Raw genomic sequence first — 26,177 nt, 5'->3', positions numbered from 1 at the left:
AAACATTTACATACATTCCCACATACATGCATCAGTCAGTGCATAGATTAATACAAGAGTATGGACATTTTTTGTAGCAGTATTAAGATGTGTTATTGCAGTTGGATTAAAGCTGTGTTTGAGTCTATTAGTCCTCACACTGATTGCTCTGTACCGTCTGCCTGAGGGCAGCAGTTCAAACAGGGAGTAGCCAGGATGTGAGGTATCTTTTATGATGTTTTGGGCTTTTTTAAGACAGCGGGTGTTGTGTAGATCTTCCAGTGTGGGGAGAGGGCAGCCAGTGATCTTTTGGACGATGTTAAAGATCCCTTGGATTGCTTTCCTCTGAGCCACTGTGCAGCTATTAAAGTTAATGATGCCATGACAGTGGGAACATCTAAATAACTAAATAAATAAATACCAGAAAATCAAGAATACAGTTTATAGATAACTAAAAAATAAAAATACTGTTTGTAAAAAAGCTACATCCGGAATGAGACAGACTTACCTACTGGTTATATATAAAGGTTTAAATGTTTAAAGCAAAACAGCAAATGACAGTAGAAAGATGCAGAAAGGTTTAGTTTCATAACTGAACTCTACTTAGTGCTGCTTTACAATAAGTAAGTTATGTTTAGGCAAAAATCAAACAGTATTCAGCTAACTGTCTCTGAATAAAATAATGATATGAATTGAAACGTTGCCAGTAAACAGCAGTTCCATTTTATTTTACAGAGAGCTGATTCTTCATTTACTCGAGGTTATAAATGAGTTACTAAGACCTGCAGGTGCATCCTGGAAGAAACAGAAGAGCAGACAGGTTATGCTTCACTAACTGAGTGTGAAGATTCATTTGCAAATCTATAACCAACATTTTAAACCTTTGACACTTGCCCTCTCTGTTACTGAGGAAGAATTATTAAATGATGCTCTCTAGTGTTCAAATATTACATAGCGTGTATTTCAGAATATATTTATGTTTTAACTATGGGAAGAAGACATTTAAAAAATGGTGTGCTTATGAGTGTTTTTTTTCCTCTATGTGAAATGTAACAGTTCATTCCAGTCATCTTAAATTTATGTTACTAACAAAACAGTGACACAATTTCTTATTTACTAAAAAGAAAACACATTTTTTAAAACAATGCTTTTATTAATTTATTGCAAAACATGAATTCCTGAAAATACTTGTTAAAAACCAGCAAATGAATACATGACTTAAACCTTTTGCTTTATTCAGATTTCTAACATGTAAAGACTGTAATGAGCAAACAGCACAAGCAGTAAAGAAGCAGATTTTAAATGCACATTCTGGTCCTCGACTATTCAGTGGGACATTCTGACTTCTTGATGGTTTTCTCTGAAGTCTGCGAGCCCAAAGACACTTTACATGTATAAACCTTATCCATGTTCCAGTCTGATGGCTGGATGGTCAGAGAGCTGCTGATTTGGTAAGTCTGGTCTGGTCTCTGAACAGCAGTGCTGGTAGAGATCTCACTGCTCACTGGACTCCCACCAGCCAACCAGCTCACATCTGCAAAAGGCACAGACTGACTGGACAGACAGACCAGAGAAGCTGTGTTGGACTGGAGCTCAGCACTGGACGGAGGGAAGACTGTCAGGACAGGAGGAGGGAGGCTGGAGGCTGAAAATACATGAAGGATGCTCAGAGAAAAGAAAAATCAAAAGAAAGGAGATAATGATAAAAGAAGTAATAAAAACAGAAAGCAAGACATCAATAGTAGTATTATGAAATAAACATAATAATTGTTATAAAATTTGAAAAGAAACAATATTAATGTTTAAAATAATTTAAATCTGCAAAACAGTATAGAAATAACAATCCAACGTATCATTTGAATTTCTTTTTTTAATTTTTCCAAAATAAAATATGACTAGTTACTGTTTAACTTTTCATGTAAAACATCTTCAATTTTATTCTACAGCATATTTTCTGCATAACATGTCAGTTACTGTGAGTAATTTTCTTTCATTTTAAAAAAAAAACAAAACTGTTAGGCCAGGCCACTTAAAAGTAATTTTGAACATTAGTAACACTGTTAACTACTATTGAAGAAAGAGAAAACATGCCTGTGTATGTTTTTCAAATTAACCTAAATATAAATTAAAACATTATGAGAATAATAAGAGTGAACAACAACATATTTCACATCATTTTCAGCGAACAACATTTATATAAAAATATAAAAATTTAGTTTGACCCCTTTACACATTTTTTTTTCATATAACGAATCCATGTCTCCTGTATATGAGACAACCTGAAACTATTTCATGTTGTACAAAATCATAAAAACTGATGCTGAACGAGAAACATATTGAATTAAGTAGTCATCAGCAGATTTGTGCAAAATCTCTCTTGTTTTATGATCATTTAAAAAGCACTTACTTGTTAAAATCAGCTTGGTGCCTTGTCCGAATACCACAGTGATTCAGTTTGTATACATGGCTGTACAAAAACCTCCTGACTGTCACTGATGAGGGGAGAGGAACTGAAACATCCTGCAGACACCAACTTTCACTGTCAATATCTCATTTCCCTCATCAGACTGTTTATATTTCAAAACAGTGCTGCAAATGAGTGGAAATGTTATTAATTGTTGTTCGGTATCCTTAAAAGCTTTAGTATAACTCAGGTCTTGGCAACAGTCTGAGTCACTGTTCCATGTGAGGAGGAGTGATAGTTAGACAAGGGAGGTTACTAGAGCTCACAACTGGGTAAAATACATTTCAAAGAAGAGGAAAGTCAAGAGATGAGCTTTCATTCATACCACAGTGATTCAGTTTGTATACATGGCTGTACAAAAACCTCCTGACTGTCACTGATGAGGGGAGAGGAACTGAAACATCCTGTAGAGACCAACTTATACTGTCCTCCCCCAGACTAGTAACTGTTCTTGCTGTTTACCTAGTGTTAAAATCTCCCAGTTCTTTTAATCTTTGGGCTGAAGGAAGGACAATACTCGGTGTATAAATGCTCAATCAACAATATTTATTTCCATATAATTCAACACTTAAGAGCATAAGAACCATCATGATGGGGAGAGTTGCCTGCAGAGGGTCACAGCAAGTCTCAAAATGGTGACGGGTTACTCAGCCTTTTATAGCCTCTAGTAGCCCCCACCTAGTCGTAAAAAGCCTAAACATTCACATTCTTTCTCTCACACGGCGCCTAAGTTATGACCTCGGCTCCCTGTCTTTCTGCTCTCCGTAAAGGTGGGGGTATGGAATGTGATCTTCTCTTCTTCTATTCTAGACACAAGGTCTCCTGCACACAGCATTCTCTTCATGATTCAGCAGTATGAAATGTCAAGAAACAGTGTAACACATTCAACAGTGTCGAATAATACAGGTCAATCAAATAGATCTAATGATTTTCACACTCTTTTAAGTCAGAAGTATACTGCAAACTAAAACTACATACTGATCACACACTCTATATTAAGGGGTATAATATGATCTACAGCAGTATCATAATTCAACTACTTTGATTACAAATATAAGGTAACATATGATAACAGAATAATCTCACAATTCCCCCTTTTGATCTCTTAAAAAAGAGATCACTTATAACATACACTCCAGCGTTACAAGGTCCAGTTCTTCTTGGTCCTGAGGCCCTCTGTCCCCCTTTAACGGGTGGACCATATGTGGGATGACCTCTGTGTTTACGCAGTTCAGATGCAAGAGAAATTAGATTTACAACAATAACAGCAGTTACAGATGACACTCCCATCACTCCCCAATTCTCCCACAGCTTTATTTTGGTGCTACAGTTTCCCACTCCCATTTTGGTGCCACCTTATACCTTTCAAATGTACTCAGACTAGAACCTCTGTCTAAGGAGCTTTTAACCTTTATTTTATTGCTGCAGCTACCAGTATCTTCCAGTTGGGTGATTCTCAGCTTCTTGCTTCGACCTCCGGGGTTAGACCACCCTTTAGTCGTTGCACAGATCAGGGGATTATTCTGCCCCGATTTCAAACAAAGATCTGTGTATTTTGGGGTCACCGCCGTGTCCCCCTTTTTACCAAGATCCTCTCGAACCTCGTTGGTCTGGTGTTCCTAGATTTTCGCCAACCCCTTTATGGTTATTGCTGTCTTTATGGGATTGTTAAGGGTTCGAAATTGAGGATGAGAGTAAAACAATGATAGTCCAGAAAAGGTCGTTCAAACAATTGATTTTTAATGCACGCAGCGTGGAGAGGTGCAAACTGCAAAACAGTTGTACATCTCTCTCCAAAATACACTCTAGATTGCTTTTATAACATCAGGGTATTGTAACGCCCCTTCTTGCGTTTACAAGCACATAATTTGCATGTACAGAACATTCATGTATTTAAAGAATTAAATGCAAACACAGAAGTTCCTCCTTGTGGCATACTCTTCCGAATATGGTGATGATCTAAGGCCTTTGAGGTCACCATGGACTGGACATCCTTCGGTCACCTGTAACTAAGCAAACTCGAATACCACAAGAAGCTGAATACATTCAGGCCTTTGCTCAGCTACTATTTTACTGTACCAATATACTCAGCATATGAGTTATGATACATATATATTTAACTCAATCATTTTAAAGTAGTTATAACTGCACCTGTAATAAACATGTTAATATTTGATTATGATAACCCCTATAATATAAATTATAACATAATGCCAGCAGCTTCAATAAACACTTTGATGAAATGATAATTAATGCAATGATAAGATGATGGTTATGTAAAATAATCCCTGTAATTCCACAATTCCCTCTCTTGACGTCTTCCAGAGACGTCACTACACCATTCCCAGGTCCACTACCTTCGCTCTGACCCTCTCTAGCCGCCCCCTGACTCAGCAAATCAGACAACAACCTCATGTCCTCTAGGTGGTCCAGCGATAAAACACCAGCTCCCACTTGAAAACACTTCATGCTTAAGTGGTCTCTGCTCCTTTTCTGGGTCCCTCTCTAGTGGAAATCTTCTCCTGTAAGGGACAGAAAACAAACAACCTTTCTCTGCTACACCTTACTAACTTACTGTATTCATCTCAGGTTCCTGTCATTATTCAAAGTTGGTTCACAATATCATGTTCTAGGCTCTATCCATTATATTAACTTGACTTAATCTCAATACTCTTTATGTGTGTGAGCAACGCTTTCAGTTTTCTTAAACACACCCCGAGTAAAATACACACCATCCCCCTGTCAGCCTAAATCTCCGCTAGAAAGCACACTTCAAAATTTTCTATCAGGATTTACGCCTCTTTTGGCTTCAAGCATATACATAACATGCAAAGGTTACTGTTAATGCCAGTTAGACAAGTTTCCATTATCTACAACATTTTGTTTCACCCGGCTCACCCTCACACGTTTCCTGTTCACTTATTGCATATATTCATCTTTAACACCTTTTACCTCATTAGTTGCTAAGCAGAAACAAAGCAACATGTGTTTCACCTTTACCCTGTAAAATAAATCTATACCATGTTTGTGTCTGTAAGCATATTTTGCATTCATTCATTACGCCCACGCCATTCCTGCAAGTTAGAGCTGTAAAGTTAAAAAGTTACATAAAGTCCAGGCCTTCGGCCTGGCCTATATTAAATCATGTGTGTTTGTAAGCGTGCATGCAATTAACCTGCTATGTTCTCATCTTCCCTCAACATGTATCACCTGGACACTCTCACCAGTGAAGCCTAAAACCCTTTTGGACGGAACATCAACTCTAAACAAGCACAGTTACGCATTGTGTATAAAATGAACTCAACCTGTAAATAGAGACATCACTGTTATGACAAACATAAAATAATACTGTACAACACGTTATTAATACAGTCATCCTAAGGCAGATTATATGATAGATATAAAAAATCTCTAAATCCCCAATCCCAACAGGTCCTGCTTTTAAATCTTCCCTGACTTTCCCTTCAAGTTCTGCCTTCTTAGTACAATAATTAGATCCTCCTAATCCCATTAAATCTGCCATATTGATTCCTTCATGTGTAAATGTCAGATTTCGAGCATCTAAAACTTTACTCAGTCTCTGTTGTGCTAATGATGTCATAGTGAACGCCTGCAAGTTCACATAAGCCACAACACTATGTGTAGTCAGAACTTTTAGTGAGTGTTCTCTCCCTACATGTGCTATTTCCTATATTATTTTGGCCACCCCTGCTGCATGCTGTGCGCATTTAGGGTGCCTTGCTTCTGTTGGACTCAACCTTATGCTAACCTACATAAGTACCTGTCTTAAGAGAGACCTCTGCACAGCTCAGACGCCAGTTGCAAGAGCTCTCTACCATTAGAATCATCAGCTGTGACTTATATAGTGTTATTTCGGTACTTTATACTTCACACATTTTTGAACGTTGTTTATATGGGGAGTTCCTCTTTTTGTGTCTATATTTATTAATATGCCTTGTGCACTACAGCTTCCTGTTTTTCAGTCTGGCTGAGCACTTGTTTGTGAGTAGAAACTGGCCTCTACAAGCCTTCATAGCAGATACACATTACAAATGCTTCATATATACAGAGAAAAACCCAATAATCTACATTTCACTATTTTGTTCTTCGGTTCAGATTTGGATTCTGTATTGTTCTTTATTTGATATTATTTATATTCAGATTGTTTTTTGCTAGTCTTGGTTTGTTGTTGTCTGTTTGGGAGCTGACATAGTCTCTATGGATAAGCGTCTTTTGGTGGGGTAGCATCAGGAGAGAAGCTCCAGAGAGGCATTTTCCATGTTAAACGCTAAAATATAACAAAAAGATCATGCTAAACAAACAAAACCTTTCGATTGGCCAACCCTATCTGTCTCCTCAACGTGTTGTATATTTTCAATGTTTCCTTATTATTTTGTCATAAAATAAATCAAACAAATAACTTAAGCTGTGTGACGGCACCTTGCGTTTCCGCCAGGCTGTGAGCTGCCCTAAATCTACTTGCTACACCCCCCTTTCACCCAATTTAATTTCTCAATCTTAGTTTAAACTATTCCTGACCTTCCCCTTCTTTCATCTGATCATCTCAAGCACGTCCTGTACCAAATTTGCTTCCTCTTTTCAAGCCCACATTTAATTACAAGCTCTAACACATTTGCCCTATGTGGCTGTCTTGACGTTTCCTATCAACTTACAAAGATACCAGAGTTATTCTCAGAACTCAGAGCTGAGGTTCCCCTTTCCTAAGTCTGTATGCTCTAGAAGAGAGCAAGCTGCTAGTCGGTCAACATTATCAAAAAACCCAAACATCATCAAGTAATCCTAAAACCCCTTTCAAATTAAACCTTAAATCCTGTAACTCCCCCCTTTTTGTGACACATCTCATGTGTTACAAACTCAAAATCCTTCACTCAGGTTAGGGAATTAAAAGAAAAGGTTAGTCATATCATATTAAGTCTACATGCTCCGGACCTTCAAACCTGTTTTTAAGGAATGAAATCAAATTAATCATCATGTCAAATCTTTTCTTGGCTCCATCCACAGCCTGCATCCTTGGAACGTCCTAGAAACAAAAACCTGTGTGTTAACCAGAACTTCACATTTCATACTCAATTTCCCCACTTATGATCCAACCTGTGTTATAACACAAAATAAACTTAAACAGAACAGTTATTAATCATGTGTTACCTCAGCTAATGGTAACTTGAGTTACCTCAAACAATGTTTCCCTTTTAGCATTTGGCATTCTATAATGTAATAACATAATCCAACCCCAGTAAATAATTTTCTCAAAACAAACATCAACATCCCAGAATTAAGTCTTCCACTCCTCCTGTTTGTCAACCTTTTATTTATTTCCCCTCTTGGTCCGATCACTCGCATTCACTCACATGCATTCACACATGATATTTTTTGCTGATACTGCAGCCTTCTGCGCACGTCATCAGATGCTCCACATCAGCAAAATGAGCTCAATCATTTGTTTTATCTCGTTTTCCTTTTTAGGAAAATAGTTCTCTATACTTTTGACTGGATTGACTCGCTGCAATCCTTACTTGGTAATTTGTCCGCCGTCAGTTCACTCTCTTCCAGGCCTGCTTAGAGCAAAATGAGAAAAAAGAGAGCTGATTGTTAGCTCATCAAAGTACAAAACAAAATCACCTGACAGGTTTTTTCTAAGTGCACTGTTATAGAAACTATGGGCCCTTTTAGACATGTCCATGTTTATCAAAACTCCCTCTATTAAAAATAAAACAACAACCTCAAAAATCTTCAACAATCTGAAATTTCACCCGTTCAACACACTGAAAACCTCGCCAAAAGCTGCACCGTTTCGTACACAACAATATCCCCCTTTAAGCACTTTACCATACTCAGATTCAGCCTAAGATATAAACACGTTATAACAATGTGTCAACACTAATTTATAAACCTCTTAATCAAATTTGCACCCCTGAACAGTCAACTTCTCCTTTAAGGCCTCAATCACACACACAGCAAGCTCCTCTGTCCGCACTCACATGAGCTCCCGAACTAATTTGCATACTGAGTCACATCTCAACAACTTAACTTGGCAAAATAAATACATGTTTAAACTTTATCACATTATTGGATTATTTTCATTTTCTTTCTATACTAATCACTTGTTTTGATCAATCAGTGCAAGAGCACTCCTAAGTCACCCTTTTAAACTACTTTAATCACTTTATTAAACATTCACACCATTCTATCACTCATACAAGTAGCAAGCTGATCTTCATTGCGTATGTTTGTGTGTGTTATTTTTGCATATATGGCTTCACAGTCTCACAGACACTTTCCCATTCTCCAGTTAAAGAGTCAGTTTTCTCCTTCCCCGAATTACTAACCCAAACTTTAATTTCCCACCTTAAATAACAGCCCTCCTGGTCTTCCGCCAGCAGTTAGGGCTTGCTTTCAGGTTCCTGGACACATCATGCTGTGAACAATTCAACCAGAAACTTGCCTTAACATATCCATTCATGTTAACCTGTAATTTCTTCCGACTGCTGCTTCTGGAGAATTGGTCCAGGTCTGCTTGCCCCTAAAAATAACAAAACTAAGACATTTTCATTATTATCACAAATGCTTAAATGACCCATTTCTCTATCTCTGGTCAGAAATACCAATTATGCCATGTATGTAAGCGTGTTCTTCCTTGCGTTTTATGTTAATTGAATGTAAGCTGCTTCTTCATTGAATTAATTCATTGAGTTCTTCGTTGCATTTCTATATATTCATGTTAATGTACACTACGTGTAAGCTGTTTCTTCATTTCCTCTTAAATTATAATCAGTTTTACTTCATGCATTTTTCACTGAGCTTTAGATTCAAACTATCTCACTTCTGATTCATTTCAAAAATAATCTCACATGTAACAACTTGTGTATGTGTGTTTTCAATTCATTAATATAGTTGTCAGTTATTTTCTGATTATTTTTACCTTTTGTATTGTTTACCTCTTTGTTGTGATGTGGTGGACATCCCTAAACTATCACGAGTTCAGGGTTCAATTTCAATCCAATCATCTCCTATCTTCTCGCAGTCAAACTTGTCCAGCTTCATCTCTCACTGGTCCTTTCCATTCACAGTGTCCTGTTCGGGCTTCAGAGCCCCAGCAAACACAGTCTGTTTCTTCTCTGTTTTGATCTTTCAGTATTTCCTCTTCCTTCAGTCTTATTTTCATTTGCTCTGTTTTCTTCTCCATTCATCTTTTCAGTCTTTTCTTCCAAGATTGCTCCAAGCTTGGCAAATATGACAGTCAGTGCCTTCAAGCAGACATATCACGCTGTTCTTCACCAGCATGCATGTTGCATCACGTGCTTTCTTTCATGCTGCTGGACTCATCAGTCGTTGTCAATGTTACTGCTTTCGCCTGCACTGTCTTTTAGCTTCCGTTACTTCTTCACGTCCACGATGTTCTATCGGTCTTCATCAGGAAATTGACTGTCCTTTGCGTTTCTTCTCGGGGTCAAGGACAAAGTGAGAGCTCAAGCTGCACAATTTCGAGCCAAAGACTGGCTTATTTTCTCCCAATTCTTTTAATCTACTTTTCTGCTGCTGAACTCAAGGTTGCAAAGTTGAGAGAGTCCACCTGTATTGGCACACTAAAGCATATAATTAGTATCCTATTCATTTTTATCTTAAAACCTCCCTTTTGCTTCATCTGCCCAGAGTTAAATCTCTCTCCCTACTCTGGGTGCACACTTGTCACCGTGAGCTTCCCTTTTATGGGCATGCATTTCCTGTCCCAGACACACACACACGGTTTCCTGTTTCTACAGCTTCTGCAGAGACTTCCTTTTAATTTCACAGTCTACAAATAATCAGTAATTCTACTAAGTCTTTATCTAAAAACAATATGCCTTCATTTCACTCACACACATTTTAATAGCGCTCTTTCACACATCAGGACAACTAACACTTCTCCACACACATCACCATTCTTTAGGTCAGTTTTGTAGCATCAGTCACACAATAATTTCTTGAGTGGGTGTACTAAGTGCATATACTTATGTGTTTTCAATCAGCGTCAGTGGGATTTAGATTTCTATCCTGCCTACAGTATAATTCCAGGGCCCGAAATATAACAATACTACTACATGCAAAATCTAATAATGCTTCTTCTGATCGCCTTATTACTGAAGTTACTAAAAAGCCGTAATGAGTATCTGAAACCACAGCGTGACATCGACAGGTTACGTCATAAACATCCCCTGTCCATGTATATTCAACTACACAATACCCTGAATCCAACATGTGTATTTACACAAACTGTTATAAAATGTTAGTCAGAAAACACGGTGTGATTACAAAGAGTCAATAAAACACAAGTCCTATTACTTTCAACAAGTATTACGTCGTTCAAGGACGTGTAAAGCAAAACCCATACTCCAATTCTACATGTATCATAAAGTAGTCATCGTAATTAACAACCGTAATGCCAACAAAGTAGAAATAAAAGCAATTCTTCCCTTAAAACACCAATACAAGTCGTCCTTAACCCAGGCTCTGCAGTCAGTCATTAGCCACTCATTAGTAAACAGGAAATGTCACTCTAAATAAGTCACAGGCATCTCATTTACATAGACACAGACACACTCTCAAAATAACCAGCCTGCTGCAGTGCTCGTGGCAGACAGAGCCTATATACAAACATAGAAATTATAACACAGAGACGTCTGATAAATTAAATAATATTTACAAGGCCTTAAATTGCACAACCTACATAATTTAGACAAAATTTGAATTAACCCTCCAAGGGACAAACTCCAAGTTTTTGATAATCAATGACCCAGTATCAGGTCCAACCTGTGTCTGGTCTAATTGCTAAAGTTCCTAAGTCAATTTAAAAGCGTCCAACGCCCAAGGTCCAACCTTTACTACCCAAAAAAGTGCATAAACCGTTCCAAACGGTAAAGTGGTCCAACCACTAGCTATTTTGGAGGTTCCCAAGTTCTCCACGATCGCCAATCGGACTATCCCGTCCAACGGAAAATCCTGAGCGTCCTCAGGAAATTGGGAGCGTCACCTCCGAGAAATGCACTTCCTAGAACATCCCACAGTTCCGTTCTACATAAATTTAATTATGTTTTTAAAGACATCCTATGAAACCACCATACCGACTTTATTGATGTCCAAGCCCAGCTTTATATTCAATTATGACTGTATTACCATACACAGTTTCCAAATTACCTAATCCTAAATTCAGTAGTCCAACTACTTTAAATTCTCTTTCCTTAGCAGTCCAACTGCATTTCCTTTAATCAGTACTGTCACTTAACCTTACATTATCATTACTTCAACTTCAATTCTCATGAGATTTTCACCAAAATCAAAACAGACCTTTACCAGTAATTTTCTGTGAGTAGACTTTCAATTTTGTCAGAACCAATTCAGCACTGTTTGGAAATAATTCAACAGGTAGTGCCTTACCTTTGAATAAGCCGGCTTATGTCCACTCACTTCGACCACTGACTCGTGTCTGCCTGTTTGAGCACCTTGGACCCTCTCAGTCTCAACCTCCAACTCTCTCTACTCAACCTCGGCCAATGCACCAAATGTTAGGGGTTCGAAATTGAGGATGAGAGTAAAACAATGATAGTCCAGAAAAGGTCGTTCAAACAATTGATTTTTAATGCACGCAGAGTGGAGAGGTGCAAACTGCAAAACAGTTGTACATCTCTCTCCAAAATACACTCTAGATTGCTTTTATAACATCAGGGTATTGTAACGCCCCTTCTTGCGTTTACAAGCACATAATTTGCATGTACAGAACATTCATGTATTTAAAGAATTAAATGCAAACACAGAAGTTCCTCCTTGTGGCATACTCTTCCGAATATGGTGATGATCTAAGGCCTTTGAGGTCACCATGGACTGGACATCCTTCGGTCACCTGTAACTAAGCAAACTCGAATACCACAAGAAGCTGAATACATTCAGGCCTTTGCTCAGCTACTATTTTACTGTAACAATATACTCAGCATATGAGTTATGATACATATATATTTAACTCAATCATTTTAAAGTAGTTATAACTGCACCTGTAATAAACATGTTAATATTTGATTATGATAACCCCTATAATATAAATTATAACATAATGCCAGCAGCTTCAATAAACACTTTGATGAAATGATAATTAATGCAATGATAAGATGATGGTTATGTAAAATAATCCCTGTAATTCCACAGGATCCATCTTCTCGAGGAACCCAAACGCCATGACACTTGACCCCAGTTGCTGTCTCAGCAGTCCCTACATCTGTCTCTGCTGTGAAGGGTCCTCATATCTCCGTGTCCCCGTCTGGTGTCTGCTCCTCTCTCTGTAAGAGACAGAAAACCAAAACACCTCTCTCCCTAGCCTTGATAATCTAATGTTGTTATCCATTGTTCCTCTAGTGATTCAAATTTGGTTTAGAATATTATGTTCAGGACTCTCTGACCAAGGAACTTATTCTAATCATAATCTATGTGTGTGTAAAAGAAATCAAAAATTAATGAACCATTTCTAAGTCTAACATATCGTAAGCTTAAGTTTTACCATACCTAAATTATTAAACACACAAATAAAGTCATAAAATGTTCATAAAACCATTGTTTGATGTTCAGACTCAACTTCCCCCTTTTTGACACACTCCCATGTGTCAATTCATCGGAGCTAGAAAATTAAAAGAGAAGGTTAGTGACATCATATCTCAGAACTCAAAATTAGCAACCAAAGGGTTAAATCTGCAGTTCCACACTCTCATGTGAAGCTACCGTCTCCTCCTCCAGTCTCTCTTATCCTCCTGCTCCTGCAAAAACAAAACAAAACAAAACAAAACAAAGCGAAGCATCCACCCTTCTCTTACCGGCTGGGTGAATTATTTGTCAGCATTTACTAATCCTAAAGTTGGTGCAGTCATTGTCTCAGTATCAAGTCAGTCAAAACTTTTAGTCCGTCCATCACAGTCCAGTCACATGCATTCATTCACACACCTTCATACCAGATGTTGCTGATAATGGAGTCTCACGCGCGACCTTTTCGAGTATCCATCACCAGCAAGATGACGTCATCATTTCAAAAAGAAAACAATTCTTTGTTTTTGGACTGGATTGACTCGCTGCAATCCTTTTAGACTCAGGACTTCTCACGTGATCAGTGTCCCCTATAAGTGAATTTCTCTCAAGCCAATTACAATCATGGAGAAGCACACTTTGCAACTGTTTACAGTAATAATATTTTATAGCGCTTTAAATTTCAATCTTTCAGGCCTGGTTTAAAGAGCTGATTGTTAAATCATGAACTCACAAAATATCACCACCAGTGGATCACACCTCTCAGATTTTCTTATCTCAGTGCACTGTAACAAAAACGAAAACAGACGTAACCAACAAAATACTAATAAAGATAACACATACTAGGGCCAGTTGCAGACATGTCCAAGCATAAAACTATCCCTCTCTTAGTTAGAGAAAGAAAACAACCCAAAGCTCACTGATAAAATCAAGCTAGCGCTAAGCAAAACCCAAAAATCAACCAGAAATTCACAGGAAAGTTTTGCTTCCTGCCGGGACAATATTGTGTGGGAATGAGAACCTCAGGTGCCGTAACACCTTTTGTTCCTCCTTGAATTAAATCTCAATCACAGAAAATGCCGTACTCCGACCTAAAACTTACACTATTAGTTCATCATTTTCACTCTGTGTCACTGCTCCTCATCAGGCTGTGTGAAGCACAGCAAAGAATTCAGTCAAGGCCTTGAGCCATAAACAGACATCACGCACAGACATTGTTTTCATAACCAAACTGTTTCAGACCTTATTCCTTAAATCTACATAAATGCCCTTTGGGTGACATAAAACACATTCTAAATAATCAACGATAATCAATGGCTCCTCATAAAAATTATGTATTGGGATATTTGTGTGCAGCATTTTGCATATCAGCATAAGCAAAGCATTCTTCATTGCATCAGCGTGTATGTGTGTGGATCACTTCTCAGTGAATCAGCATTCCAATGTGTGTGTGTGTGTGTGTGTGTGTGTGTGTGTGTGTCATTTTTCACTCAATCAACGAGTGCACATATGTTCATGTGTGTGTTTCTTTTCATCAGTGTATGTAGATGTGTGTGTTTGTGTGTGTTTGTGCTCATCACTTTCCTGTTCTGGTGTCTTGGGTAAACCACGGCCTGAAGCATGCCCTGGGGTCCTGCCCTCCTCCTTTTCAGTCTGTTTGCGACCATTGCTGCTGCTGCTGCTCGAAGTTCTGTCCATCCTGGTTCTGACCCCAATTGGGGCAGTCCTTTCTCCAATGTCCATGCTCACCGTAGGTGAAACCTGCATCTTCTTCTCCTGTATTTTTGTCCATTCTGAGGTGCCTTCTGACCTCACTTGCTCCTCCTGTCTCGGCCACGCCCCTTTTGCTGCCCCATCATGCGTGTTGGTCCATCACTGTCCTGTACAGTGTTAATGCAGAGTTATCAAGATCAGCATCCTTTTGCTCGGCCTTACTTTTCACTCGGGCTTGGCGGGCGTCTCGTCACAGCTCTGTCAGCTGAAGCTGTCTGAGTATTTTCCCCCCGTGTAGTGAAACGGGCCTTGGAGTTAACGCTCTCCGTCTCTGCTGCATGAGATCGCATTCCTGCAGCACTGTTGACATTTTCAAGTTGTTGTTGTGGGTCCAGCTGTTGCAGCATTTGGTCAGGGTCACGTAGAGGGGAGAGCAGGAGTCCAGGTCAGCCTCGGCTTTCAGGGCTGGCAAAGCAGCCTGTAATTAAACATAAAGAGAAAAAACAAAAACAAAAAACAAAACAAAACAAAACAAACCAAAAACAAACAAAAGTGTACGAACAGGAAAATGATGTTGTGTTGGCTGTGTTACAACGAGAGGGGAGAAACACCGGGCCAGGCCCTGTGTCAGCCTTCTCTCCCCCTTTTGGGTTTTTTTTTTTTTTTTTTTTTTCCTTTTCCCCATACTATTATCAACTGATAACCCACCAAGTTGACAGGACAACATGCACATGTTCAAATTCTTAGGATCATGTTTAAACTCACAAAAGAGAATTTTCTTTCCGTCAGTAATCACTTATGTTGTTCAATCATCAGAAAACCTCTCACAATTTGACTGTTAACCACTAAATTTATTGTTTCATCACTAGTTGGTCATACCAGTCTTTTTATTTTCTTTTTTCTTTGAAGCTAAATTGTTGTCCTGCAACCTAAAGGGTTTATTTGTTAGTAATGGATAAACTTCATCATTAAAAAATCGATGTATGTTAATTTTTGCTGCTTTAACCTTGCTGGAAAATCTTCACATGTTCATGAGTGTAAGCTGTTTTTTCATTGCATGTGTGTGCATTTGTAGGCAGGTTAATTTTAACTTTTTCTCAAACTAGGCATTACCTTAAAAGGAGCCTTTCTCTCACATTTCTCTGCTTGTGTGTGTTTTTGTTTCACCTTTTGTTGTGATGCTCCGGACGCCTTCCCAACCTCCACAAGTCTGTTGGCCCCAATTTTGTGTTAAAACTTCTCTTAATTTCTCCTCTAATTCCCTCCTCGCTGCTGTCTGTTTCACAGCTGCTGATTCTTGCTGGGTGTGGTTCCCATTACTATAATTTTGCTTCGGCCGCTGTGCTTGTGGGGGCAGTTGGTCCAGGTCCGTAGCTTCCTGTATTAACACACTAAGAGATTTATTTAATATCATTGTCATCATTGTTAAACAGATAAGCAGGCAACACGCCCACCTTGACAGTGCAAACTGCATGCCAGTCTCCCAACACATTCCTCTCTCTGCTTCTCAATAATTCTCCACTACTCACCTCTTACTCTCTCTCTCTCCCTTTTTTTTAAATTATTTTTTTATTACACCACAGAGTAATACACCCAATTATGCCCGTCTATCTCTATATGGCTCCAAATTCCCTCTTTGTTCTTAATTTCACGTTATCAGGGGACAGGCACACAACAATTTTAACCACTGAAACGTCACTGAAACGAGGACTCTAACCTCTATTTTAAGAAATGAGGACTCTAACCTCGGTTTTCTTTTGACTACTATAGAACTCAACCTTAGATGACAAAGCATTTTCTTGTTCTATTCCAGAATAAATGTGAACCCGTGATTACACGGCCGTTCCAGTGTTACTCTGTTATCGTTTGAGGGCCCTCAGCTCTCAGGTGATAAACCTGGACCTCCAGACGACGCTGGTCCGTACGCCGCGTCCAACGTACGGTGGGGGAGCCAACCCCAGGGCAAAATTAATTTCCACAGGTACACTAGGCGTCAACCTTAGATCTTAAAGCATCTTCTTCGCACTAATGTCCTCCTAATCACACATCAACCGTCACTGTTACTGTGCTCACGCTGCACACACAGAAACACACCCAGAGCGCGCCTGACACACAGAGCTGCACCCAGAGCGCGCCTCACACACACAGCAGCACCCAGAGCGTGCCTCACACAGACAGCAGCACCCAGAGCGCGCCTTACACACACAGCACGTTTCACCAGCAGTAAGACACACAGAGAGCGCTTTACATCAGCGGAAATTTACACAGAAACCTCTTAAGCTCAACTGTTAGAACTCTTCCGAAGCACAACCGCACCATACACCATGTATCCCTTTTACTGCGCTTATGACCGCCACCACGGGGCAAAATCGCATCATAAACAGAAGTGATGCTCGTCCCCGAGGCTCAAAACCGACACCATAAACCAGCGTCTACTTTACCTTTAATCGGGGTGAAGTAAATATTTTACTTATAATTTTATGACCGCAGCCCTCGAGGCTCAAAACCGACACCATAAACCACCGTCTAACCTCTTTTCAATGTGCTGAAACCAGCAACCCCTCACTACTGCACTTACGGCCGCATCACCGGAACACGGCCGTATCATAAACCAAAACCTACGGACGTGTTTCGCATTTACGCGTTGCCGGCGCTCAACCGCACCGTAAGCCAGTATCTGCTTAACCTTAATTTCATACTAATTTCATGGCCGCATCAACGAGGACTCAACCGACACCATAACCCACTTCAAAACCTCTATTCAATGTACTGGACATATGGCCGCGTCTCCAAAGATTCTAATGTATTATTGCTACAGAAGCCAGTCTTTGACAAAGTTAAATGTGGAAGGTAAAGTGGGCTGCAACTAGACTCAACGTAGTATGTAATTAGTATCTTGCTAGAAGCAGTTCAGCTGCAACTAGACTCAACGTAGTATGTTATTAGTATCTTGCTAGAAGCAGTTCATTTAACACACTGGAATTCAGCCTCAACTTTTGTTGTTAGTATCTTGCGCCAAAAACCAGACACCGACAAATTTAATGTGAAAATACGTGTAACTCAGCGAACAGATTAATTTGGAAAGCCCAATATGCACATTTGGTATTTATAATACAACAGGCTGTGCTTACCTTTCTGTTTAGGCGACCCTCTGTTCGCCTCGCCCCACGATCTCACCACAGGCCAAATCTGCCCCTCCTCAGCACGCCAAAGATCCGGGTCACCGGCACCAAGTTGTTAAAATCTCCCAGTTCTTTTAATCTTTGGGCTGAAGGAAGGACAATACTCGGTGTATAAATGCTCAATCAACAATATTTATTTCCATATAATTCAACACTTAAGAGCATAAGAACCATCATGATGGGGAGAGTTGCCTGCAGAGGGTCACAGCAAGTCTCAAAATGGTGACGGGTTACTCAGCCTTTTATAGCCTCTAGTAGCCCCCACCTAGTCGTAAAAAGCCTAAACATTCACATTCTTTCTCTCACACGGCGCCTAAGTTGTGACCTCGGCTCCCTGTCTTTCTGCTCTCCGTAAAGGTGGGGGTATGGAATGTGATCTTCTCTTCTTCTATTCTAGACACAAGGTCTCCTGCACACAGCATTCTCTTCATGATTCAGCAGTATGAAATGTCAAGAAACAGTGTAACACATTCAACAGTGTCGAATAATACAGGTCAATCAAATAGATCTAATGATTTTCACACTCTTTTAAGTCAGAAGTATACTGCAAACTAAAACTACATACTGATCACACACTCTATATTAAGGGGTATAATATGATCTACAGCAGTATCATAATTCAACTACTTTGATTACAAATATAAGGTAACATATGATAACAGAATAATCTCACACTAGCTGAGGCAGCTTTTACTCCTCATTTTATGGCAGGAAGACCCCCACTGTCAATAAATTCCTCAAACTATACACTTACCCATCAAGGTTTATAGCTACACCCAATGATTCTGGATGTCAGGGGTCAGGGTTCAACAACATAATATCATTCTGGAGAGCTTTAAGGTCACATGAAATGCTTTGAGAATAAAAGTCCAATATTGTCCTTTAAACAGGGGTTGACAAAGTTATCCTAACAAAACACATGCTTACGAATCATTTCCTGTTCCTCTGATCTCCAGCTGCCCCCTATTATCTGAGCAAACCTAAGCACATTCCATTCTGATCGTTGTTTTATTCTACTCACACATGTTACCTATTTTAAGGGCATAGAGAGAGAAAGAGAGGGGTCTGGCTTACCTTATTTAAAGAGAAGATCACATCGTCGGGTTTTCTGGGATGTTAATCACCCTGTCATTGAAGTCAAAAGACACCAGGTTCTGTGCTTTCTCAAAGCGAGCCTTTGACTGCTCCATCATTATGTCACAGCACTGTGACTGCTACTGACACATTGTCAGCACGCCGCATCCTGCGCGGCCTTGCTGTAGCTTCAGCTGCATCTGCCTCTGGTTGTGACAGTCACGTATGGAGTAGGAAAACTTCTCCTGTCTGGTTCTGAGAGGATCCGAGGTCCGTTTTTGAAGAATCTTGTATAAAAATATCAACAAGGATCAAAAAACACAACTTAGACATCCACATTACTCACACTCTCATAACACATACACATAGGGCCTCGGGGGTGGGCACGTTATATGGCGTCCAGAGAACGTCTGTGTATTCAACCTCACCTCTGGCGTCAGTGCTCACCTCTCAATTTTAAATGCATGTAGACATTGAGGGTTCTCGGGAGGGGCCGTGCTGACACCTGCTGCTTTCTGGCAGCAGCACCATGCCCTCCCATGTTTTAAATGCACTTTAGAACAACATGCAGCAACACTACACATGAGTGGGAGGAGGGAGGCATGGGGTCTTCACACACCCCTGTTCTCTGTTAGCCATCGGGGCAAAGGGGCTGGGAGGAGGTGTTGGCTGTCCGATTGGGGTCTGGGATGCGGGACCTCCCTGCTGCTGCGGAGCCGGGGGCGGTCTGCTTGGCTCCACCCTGAGGGAAAGAGTAACATGTCCTGGGTCTAGGTGCGGTTTCCCCCTCTGGGGGCGAGGGTACCTGGACCTGGGGTATAGAGTATGTTTGGGGAGTATGATTGTGTGTACAATGTGTATTTGTGTCTGTTATTACGTTGGGTGAGTGCTGAGTATTTGTATATGTGTGCATGAGGGTGGGAATGCACGTTTGTGCCTGTTTGTCTGTGTCTATATGTCAGGTCGGGTCTTAGACTCCACCCTGAGGGAACATCCTAGGCCCTCCAAAGTATGGAGGCCTATCTCCCCTCACCAAACTCCCTGCTGGTGGCTGATGCCCTCAGGCATCAGTGCGTTGGTGGTTCTTGGTGTTCGGGGCTGGGCGCTCAGGTATATACCGGCTCACTCCCAGTGGCTGCTTGACGGGGCCTGGCACTCGTGGCTCGGTTGGGCCTCTTCTGGGGGGTGGGGGACCCTCAGGCCTATGGCCTCTGGGCGTCATACTCCCATAACACATACATATAGGGCCTTGGGGGTGGCCCTATATGTATGTATGCCCTGTCACAGGGCTGAGACAGGGCTATGGCTCTCTACACTCTCTACACTCTCTAGCAGATTATTACAAGGAGAAACCTTTTGAATAGAAGCGCACTCATCCACACAGGTGTGCAGCACATGGGTGTTCACTGTTCATAAACACAAACTACACCTTTCTTAGCTGCTACCTCAAAGCACATTGTGCGCTGTTGGTCCTGCGTGCTGCACAATAACACAGTATTACACTTAGCTAGATTAATGCGATGGTGTTGTGTATATTATGTTGCTCTCTTTTTTTGCTTGTTTTCCTTCTTTATTTCTCTCAACAGGTGATCCGGGAGATTGTTTTTCTTTTAAGTGCCCTTTCTCACTGTCCCTCTTCCCCTCTGTTTTTCTTTTCCTTCATCTTTCTTTTTCCCTTTCCTATCCCCCAGCCATATCTGTCCCGTCTGTAACAACTAAAAATAAAATAAAATAAAATAAATAATAACAAGATCAAATGGACCAATACGGCAAGGCCGTGATGAACCACTTGGTAAAGTAAATCCGTTGGGTATCTTTGTCAGCCTTCACACAACAAAGAAAGTGTGCATCCCCCAGCAAAGCAGACATCCAGAAGCACACCTCGTTGAAGTGAGGTCGGCGATTCGTCTGATCTCCGTAAAGCTAGCTCGTGTGCCCCACAAAATTTAATACAGTCCACAATCCGTGATAGTGAATGCCTGTTTTGTTTTGTTTTTTGTTTTTTTACTAGCTCATTGTGTCTCTGTATAGCAATGCGGTGTCCTTTATCCAGTTGACAGGCGATGTTAACACTGATAGCTTTACACTATTTCCAATCTGACTTGTGCTGCATTCGTATTACCTAATTTAGTCAGATAAATGCTTCAAATCCACAATTCCTTGTAGAGTCTAAGCTGTGTGTCCTCCAAAAAGCAGGCCAGGGAAACAGTAAAGTGAATTCCTACTGACATTTGCCGTTAGCCAGTCCTTTCGTTGAAACAACGTAACACAAAATTGATGATTCTGTTGTTTGTCCCATTGTGTTATTTGAAAATTGTTTGGATGATGTGGTCCCACTTTCTTCAGAAATCCACTTCATTCATGCTAATGCTTACCGGTGCCGCCATATTGATTTCGCTGTCAAGACTCTCACAGAAGGCTCCCTTCTCCCCCTCGCAAAACATTCCCACCTCTGGGCTGAACTCATTTAGCTTTCTTTGCGAGTATTTATTACGTGTTTTAAGGTTTTAAGGTTTATTTTTTAGCACCTGACGGATCTTTTTACTTTCTTGTCCGTAACCACTCTGCATAGTATTTCACGTAATTCAGTTTATTTTGAAAAATCTCAACAGGATCCTCAGCTTTATTGTCAAAGGTTTATGTGGAAAATAAACAAGTGGACGGCGGAGCCACGCGATGGTTTTACTGTCGTTGTTGCTAACAACAACGCATAAAAACAGTCGCTTGTCCATCCGTTGTGTGGTTATACTAAATATAAGAGAAACACAGAACTTTAAGAAATTCTACAGTGACCACCAAAACAATGAAAAAATATTGCTGTAAACAGTTATTTGTCACGTCCGGTGTGGCAGACGTGTGGAATTGGAGATAGGACCCAAAATGCGGCAGCTCTGGTGCAGATGAGTATTTATTTAACAAAAGAAAATACAAACAGCAATAGCGCGGGTGAAGGTGAAACAGGAAAACCTAAACTGGGCAAACTAACAAAACAAACCAGAAACGTAGATGCAGGGAGACCGAGGTAAACAACACAGACGAACCAGCAACTACTAAGGCAGAAGACACGACTTAAAAACACTCAGAGAACACAGGGAGATTACACACAGGTGGGGGACACAGCTGGGAGTGATTAACATGACGAGACTAGGGAGGCAAACTGAAAACACTCACATAAGACGCAGACCTTCACAATAAAACAGGAAACACATACACGCAATGACACAACACACAAACTTCACACAGACTGGGGAACACATAGGAACATGAAACGTGAACAAGGAGCGTACCGAGATAAACAAAACCCAGAATAATAATAACAACTAAAACATAAACACGGAGTCACAGACTCCGGATCATGACATTATTTTGTGACACCACGAAACAAACGATAGCGTAATATGAAACGATAGACGTTTTCATATCTTCACCCGATATATCATTATATCGAACAGCCCTAGTAGATGATGATGCGGAGCATGGCCTGTAAATTCTAAGCCCATGTAGCTAAATCCTGTGTTTGTTTGTTTGTTTTTTCTTTGGACTATTTGGTGTTGTTGCTGCACTTTGTTACAACAGCGGTTAAGCAGGTCTTTATGTAGCTCGCCAAAAGTGGTCCTTGGCTCTTGGAAAAGTCATCTGATAATTCTTTTCACTCTTCTCTCTAAAATCATCCAGGGAGCACCTGGTTTTGACCAGTTTATCGTTAAATGATGTTCTTTTCACTTCTGTATTATGGCCCCATCGGTGCTCACTGGAACCTTCAATTTTTCTGTAACCAGTGCCATCATTGTGTTCTCTGCCAATAGGCTAAGAAAGGTGATGAGGCCTCACTGGTTTTATGCATCCTGACCTTTTTTTTATTGTACTTCATTTGGGGAATGGCCTGATCCCCGTACATTTGGAATATGAAACAAAGTAAAGAGAGAGTCTCAACGGGATAGACAGAGGTGGCAAAAGTACAGACTTTCTTTACTTAAGTAGAAGTAAAGATACCCAAGTTAAAAAATACTCTGATTCACTCTTGATACTACTGATTCAAAAGAATCACAGTACAATAATTTCTAATATGAGCTTCAGTAGATTTTCTTAGTATACAGACTATGATCAGCTGACCTGTTGCACTTTGTTGATTTACACAACTGAATTCAACAAGATGCCATCAGTTTCACAAGCTATAATGCCCATCCCCTACACTGAAACTACACTGCTTATACTGTCTTTATACTAGAAAGTTAAGAGTCCAATAAAGTTTGAATTCAATGGGTTAACCTAAGCATCAAAATCTTAAATTCAAATTCATCTCAGCTACACTTGGTGTACCTGCCTCTGACAGCGAGCACCAGAGGTACTGTGCAGCAGTCCAACACAATGTTTTACTGTGAATTCACCACATTAATGCAAAACACCCTGTTTATCTTGAACAAAACTACCCAGTACTTCCATGCTATATTTCAATAACATAGCTTAGTTTGCTTTGCAGGGTGTTTAATAAAATATTATTATTATTACATTTATTGAAACATATCATATACAAACCTAATATATGATTAAAATTATAACATCACATGTAAGCTTTAAATCAGCACTTTTTTAAAGCAACACTGAGCAGTCTTTACCTTTAAATCTAACCTCTCTTCTTCCTGTTCTGTCTGTCTTATTATATCTTTCTCCATCTCTGAGTGAACTTCTCTTTTCTCCTTTTCTTTTGTGTCCCTGTGAAATACAGCAGCTGGACCTTTAGCTAGTAACACACTGTGTGACAAACTGCACACAAACAGAATGTGTGTTTGCTGTTGTTTGTTGAGCTGATAAAAAAAGTTGAATTTGATATTACCTGTTACTTCCTTCACCTGATACTTCCTTTAATGTCACTTCCTTCATGCCTGCTCCTCTTCTGTAGAGTTAGCTAGATTCTGAAGTAACACAAACACAACTTACAGACACCTACACTTCTTCCAGCCCACTTTTACTCCTGAGCATAAACACTACAAATGAACCAAAAGTAACAAGTCAGTTTGAAAATGTAAGGAGTAAAAGTACAGATATTTGTGTTAAAATGTAGGGAGTGAAAGTAAAAAGTTGAAAAATAAATTCTACTTAAGTACAGTTATAAAGTATTTGTACTTGGTTACTTCCCACCTCTGGCGATAGAGATCATGTTCCAAAGTCAAGGGAGCTGCCAGAATGACAAAACTGAGGAACTCCTCAAGGAATTTTTTTACACCATCTAACATAATTCAACCATTTCTCTCTGTTGCAGCTGAGAACAACTTCTTGACTTGGAGAAACCTTGTGAACAGCAGGTATGTGGAGAAAACCTTCCGCTGCATTAACATCTGCCAACAAACACAGAAAAACACGAGTGAAATGTCTTTCTCCAAAAAGATGGGTTATGAAACAGATGAGAAGAACGTCTTACACTTTAGAGAAGTGATGAGAGAGCAGACAGTCCCCAGCATGTTGGCAGTGTGAGGTGTAAACATCCTTTACTATTCAGCTGAGATGTGAAAAGAATTGTAGTGAGAAGAGAAGCAAGAGATAAAATTTAATTCAGCTGCATTTTCACTTCATATGGAATATTATTTAACCTCATTGTGCAACTTCAACAGTATCTATTTAGGCTGATTAATGTCATTTACTGCAGATAGAAGGTTACAGTTATCAGAGTTTTAGACAATCGTTTGTGAAATTGGTATTATTTAAAAACATGCACGTAATTGGTTGAATTATGTTAGATGCACATAATTAAAAATGCACATAATTGTGTACATATATGTGACAATTTATGTTCTTGGTGGCCGTCATATTCATCAATATGTTATATACTTTCAGTGATGAATGTTAAAATTATCAAAAAGAGTAATTCCGTGTTTATGAACAGACTGTCTGAAGTTGGTGGGTTTTCATTGATGAACATTAAAATAAATCAAAAAGAACAATGAAAATACTATTTGAAGGTGGTGGGTTTACACTGAGTTTGTTGAATGGGTCTTTTGTCAGCATGTGAAAAAAAGAGCATCAAAAAGCAGAAGTATCAGTGGGGAGGTTTTTGTCACAGTGTAAATCACTGTGAGACGAACTCATTAACAGAGTAGTCCCTCGTCTGACAGTAATAGACTGCAGAGTCTCCCTCCTCCACATTTTTGATTATCAAACGATAATCTGATGTTGACTGATGAGTGGATGTGAATTTTGAAGAGGAGAACCCAGAGCCATAGTTTGGAGAACCATCGCTATGATAAAAATACAGCACATACTGAGGAACTCCTCCTGGAATCTGTTTATACCAAGAGGCAGCATTAGTACCAGTCCCCAGGTTACAGTCCATGGTGGCTGTCTCTCCTTTCCTCACTGATAAAACAGGAGGTTTCTGTGTCAGCACCGTCACACCACTCACACCTGCAAACAACAAGAAGACATGAAGTCAAGAGAAACACAAGCACATATGAATCCAACAAATAACTACTAATCTGAAGTATAAATGAGGTTCCATACATGTTAGAGTAGTGATGAGAGCACAGAGAGTCACCAGCATGTTGTCACTGTGTGTTGAGACCTGTAACTTGGAACGAGATATCACTGCTTCTGTAGGAGGAGAGGAGGTGTGAACCATTAAATATGACACTGAAACTCAGAGAGACTGACAGGAGGAGGAGCTAAACGTGCATATTTTGTGATGTATTTTGGTGACTTATGTTCAGTGGAGGTTAATTCAGTATTTGTATTAATAATTATTGGTGATAGTGATGTCTCCCTCCTCTCCCTTAAAATTGTGGTGTTATATTTTATTATTATAAATTGTTTACTATGTCCTTCAGATTTATTATTGATGCTTTGAACATTACCAGTTTTTATGTTTGGACAAAAACAGAGCAGAACCCTGCTAACTGTTAGAATAACTGTTATAATTCCATAGTCAACATCCCCTAAAATGTATGAACTTTTATGTCACATGAAACCAGAATGTTTAGGGTTAGGAGAACATTTTATAAAATGTTATGTCATTATTGAATATTGAACAACTGAAATATAGAGAATAATTTTAGTAATAGAATTGTGTGGGCTCCCTTTTTTGTCACATGGGTTTTGTGGTATTTCTCACAAAGTAAGTCACTCTGATACAGGCATTTTGATATACTTCCCCCGATTCACAGAAACAAATACGAGCGGTTCTCATCTACATCTTGAGAGTTAAACAATCAGAT

The 26,177-nt window shown here is 39.7% G+C and overlaps 1 protein-coding gene across 2 annotated transcripts in view; it reads right to left on the bottom strand.

The window, feature by feature from the left end:
• Window positions 1–1,185: 1,185 nt before the first annotated feature.
• Window positions 1,186–26,177, bottom strand: part of LOC116317676 (immunoglobulin lambda-1 light chain-like) — a 59,542-nt gene continuing 34,550 nt past the window's right edge. Inside the window, exons 1-2 of one of the 2 annotated variants that reach the window (XR_005612775.1) lie at window positions 2,387–2,724; window positions 1,510–1,624 (exon numbers count right to left, since the gene is read on the bottom strand). Coding sequence is in view for 1 of the 2 variants with exons in the window: in XM_039610866.1 (XP_039466800.1) it covers window positions 1,302–1,624 (323 nt within the window). In the remaining variant the exon portion in view is untranslated. Of the gene's footprint in view, window positions 1,625–2,386; window positions 2,725–26,177 lie in introns of those variants that run through there. The other variant, XM_039610866.1, reaches the window with a different exon arrangement.

This window comes from Oreochromis aureus, linkage group 4 (assembly GCF_013358895.1).
Source record: "Oreochromis aureus strain Israel breed Guangdong linkage group 4, ZZ_aureus, whole genome shotgun sequence".
Classification (NCBI taxonomy): domain Eukaryota; kingdom Metazoa; phylum Chordata; class Actinopteri; order Cichliformes; family Cichlidae; genus Oreochromis; species Oreochromis aureus.
The sequence above is the reverse complement of the archived record's forward strand: the minus strand, read 5'-3'. Positions and strand labels throughout refer to the sequence as shown.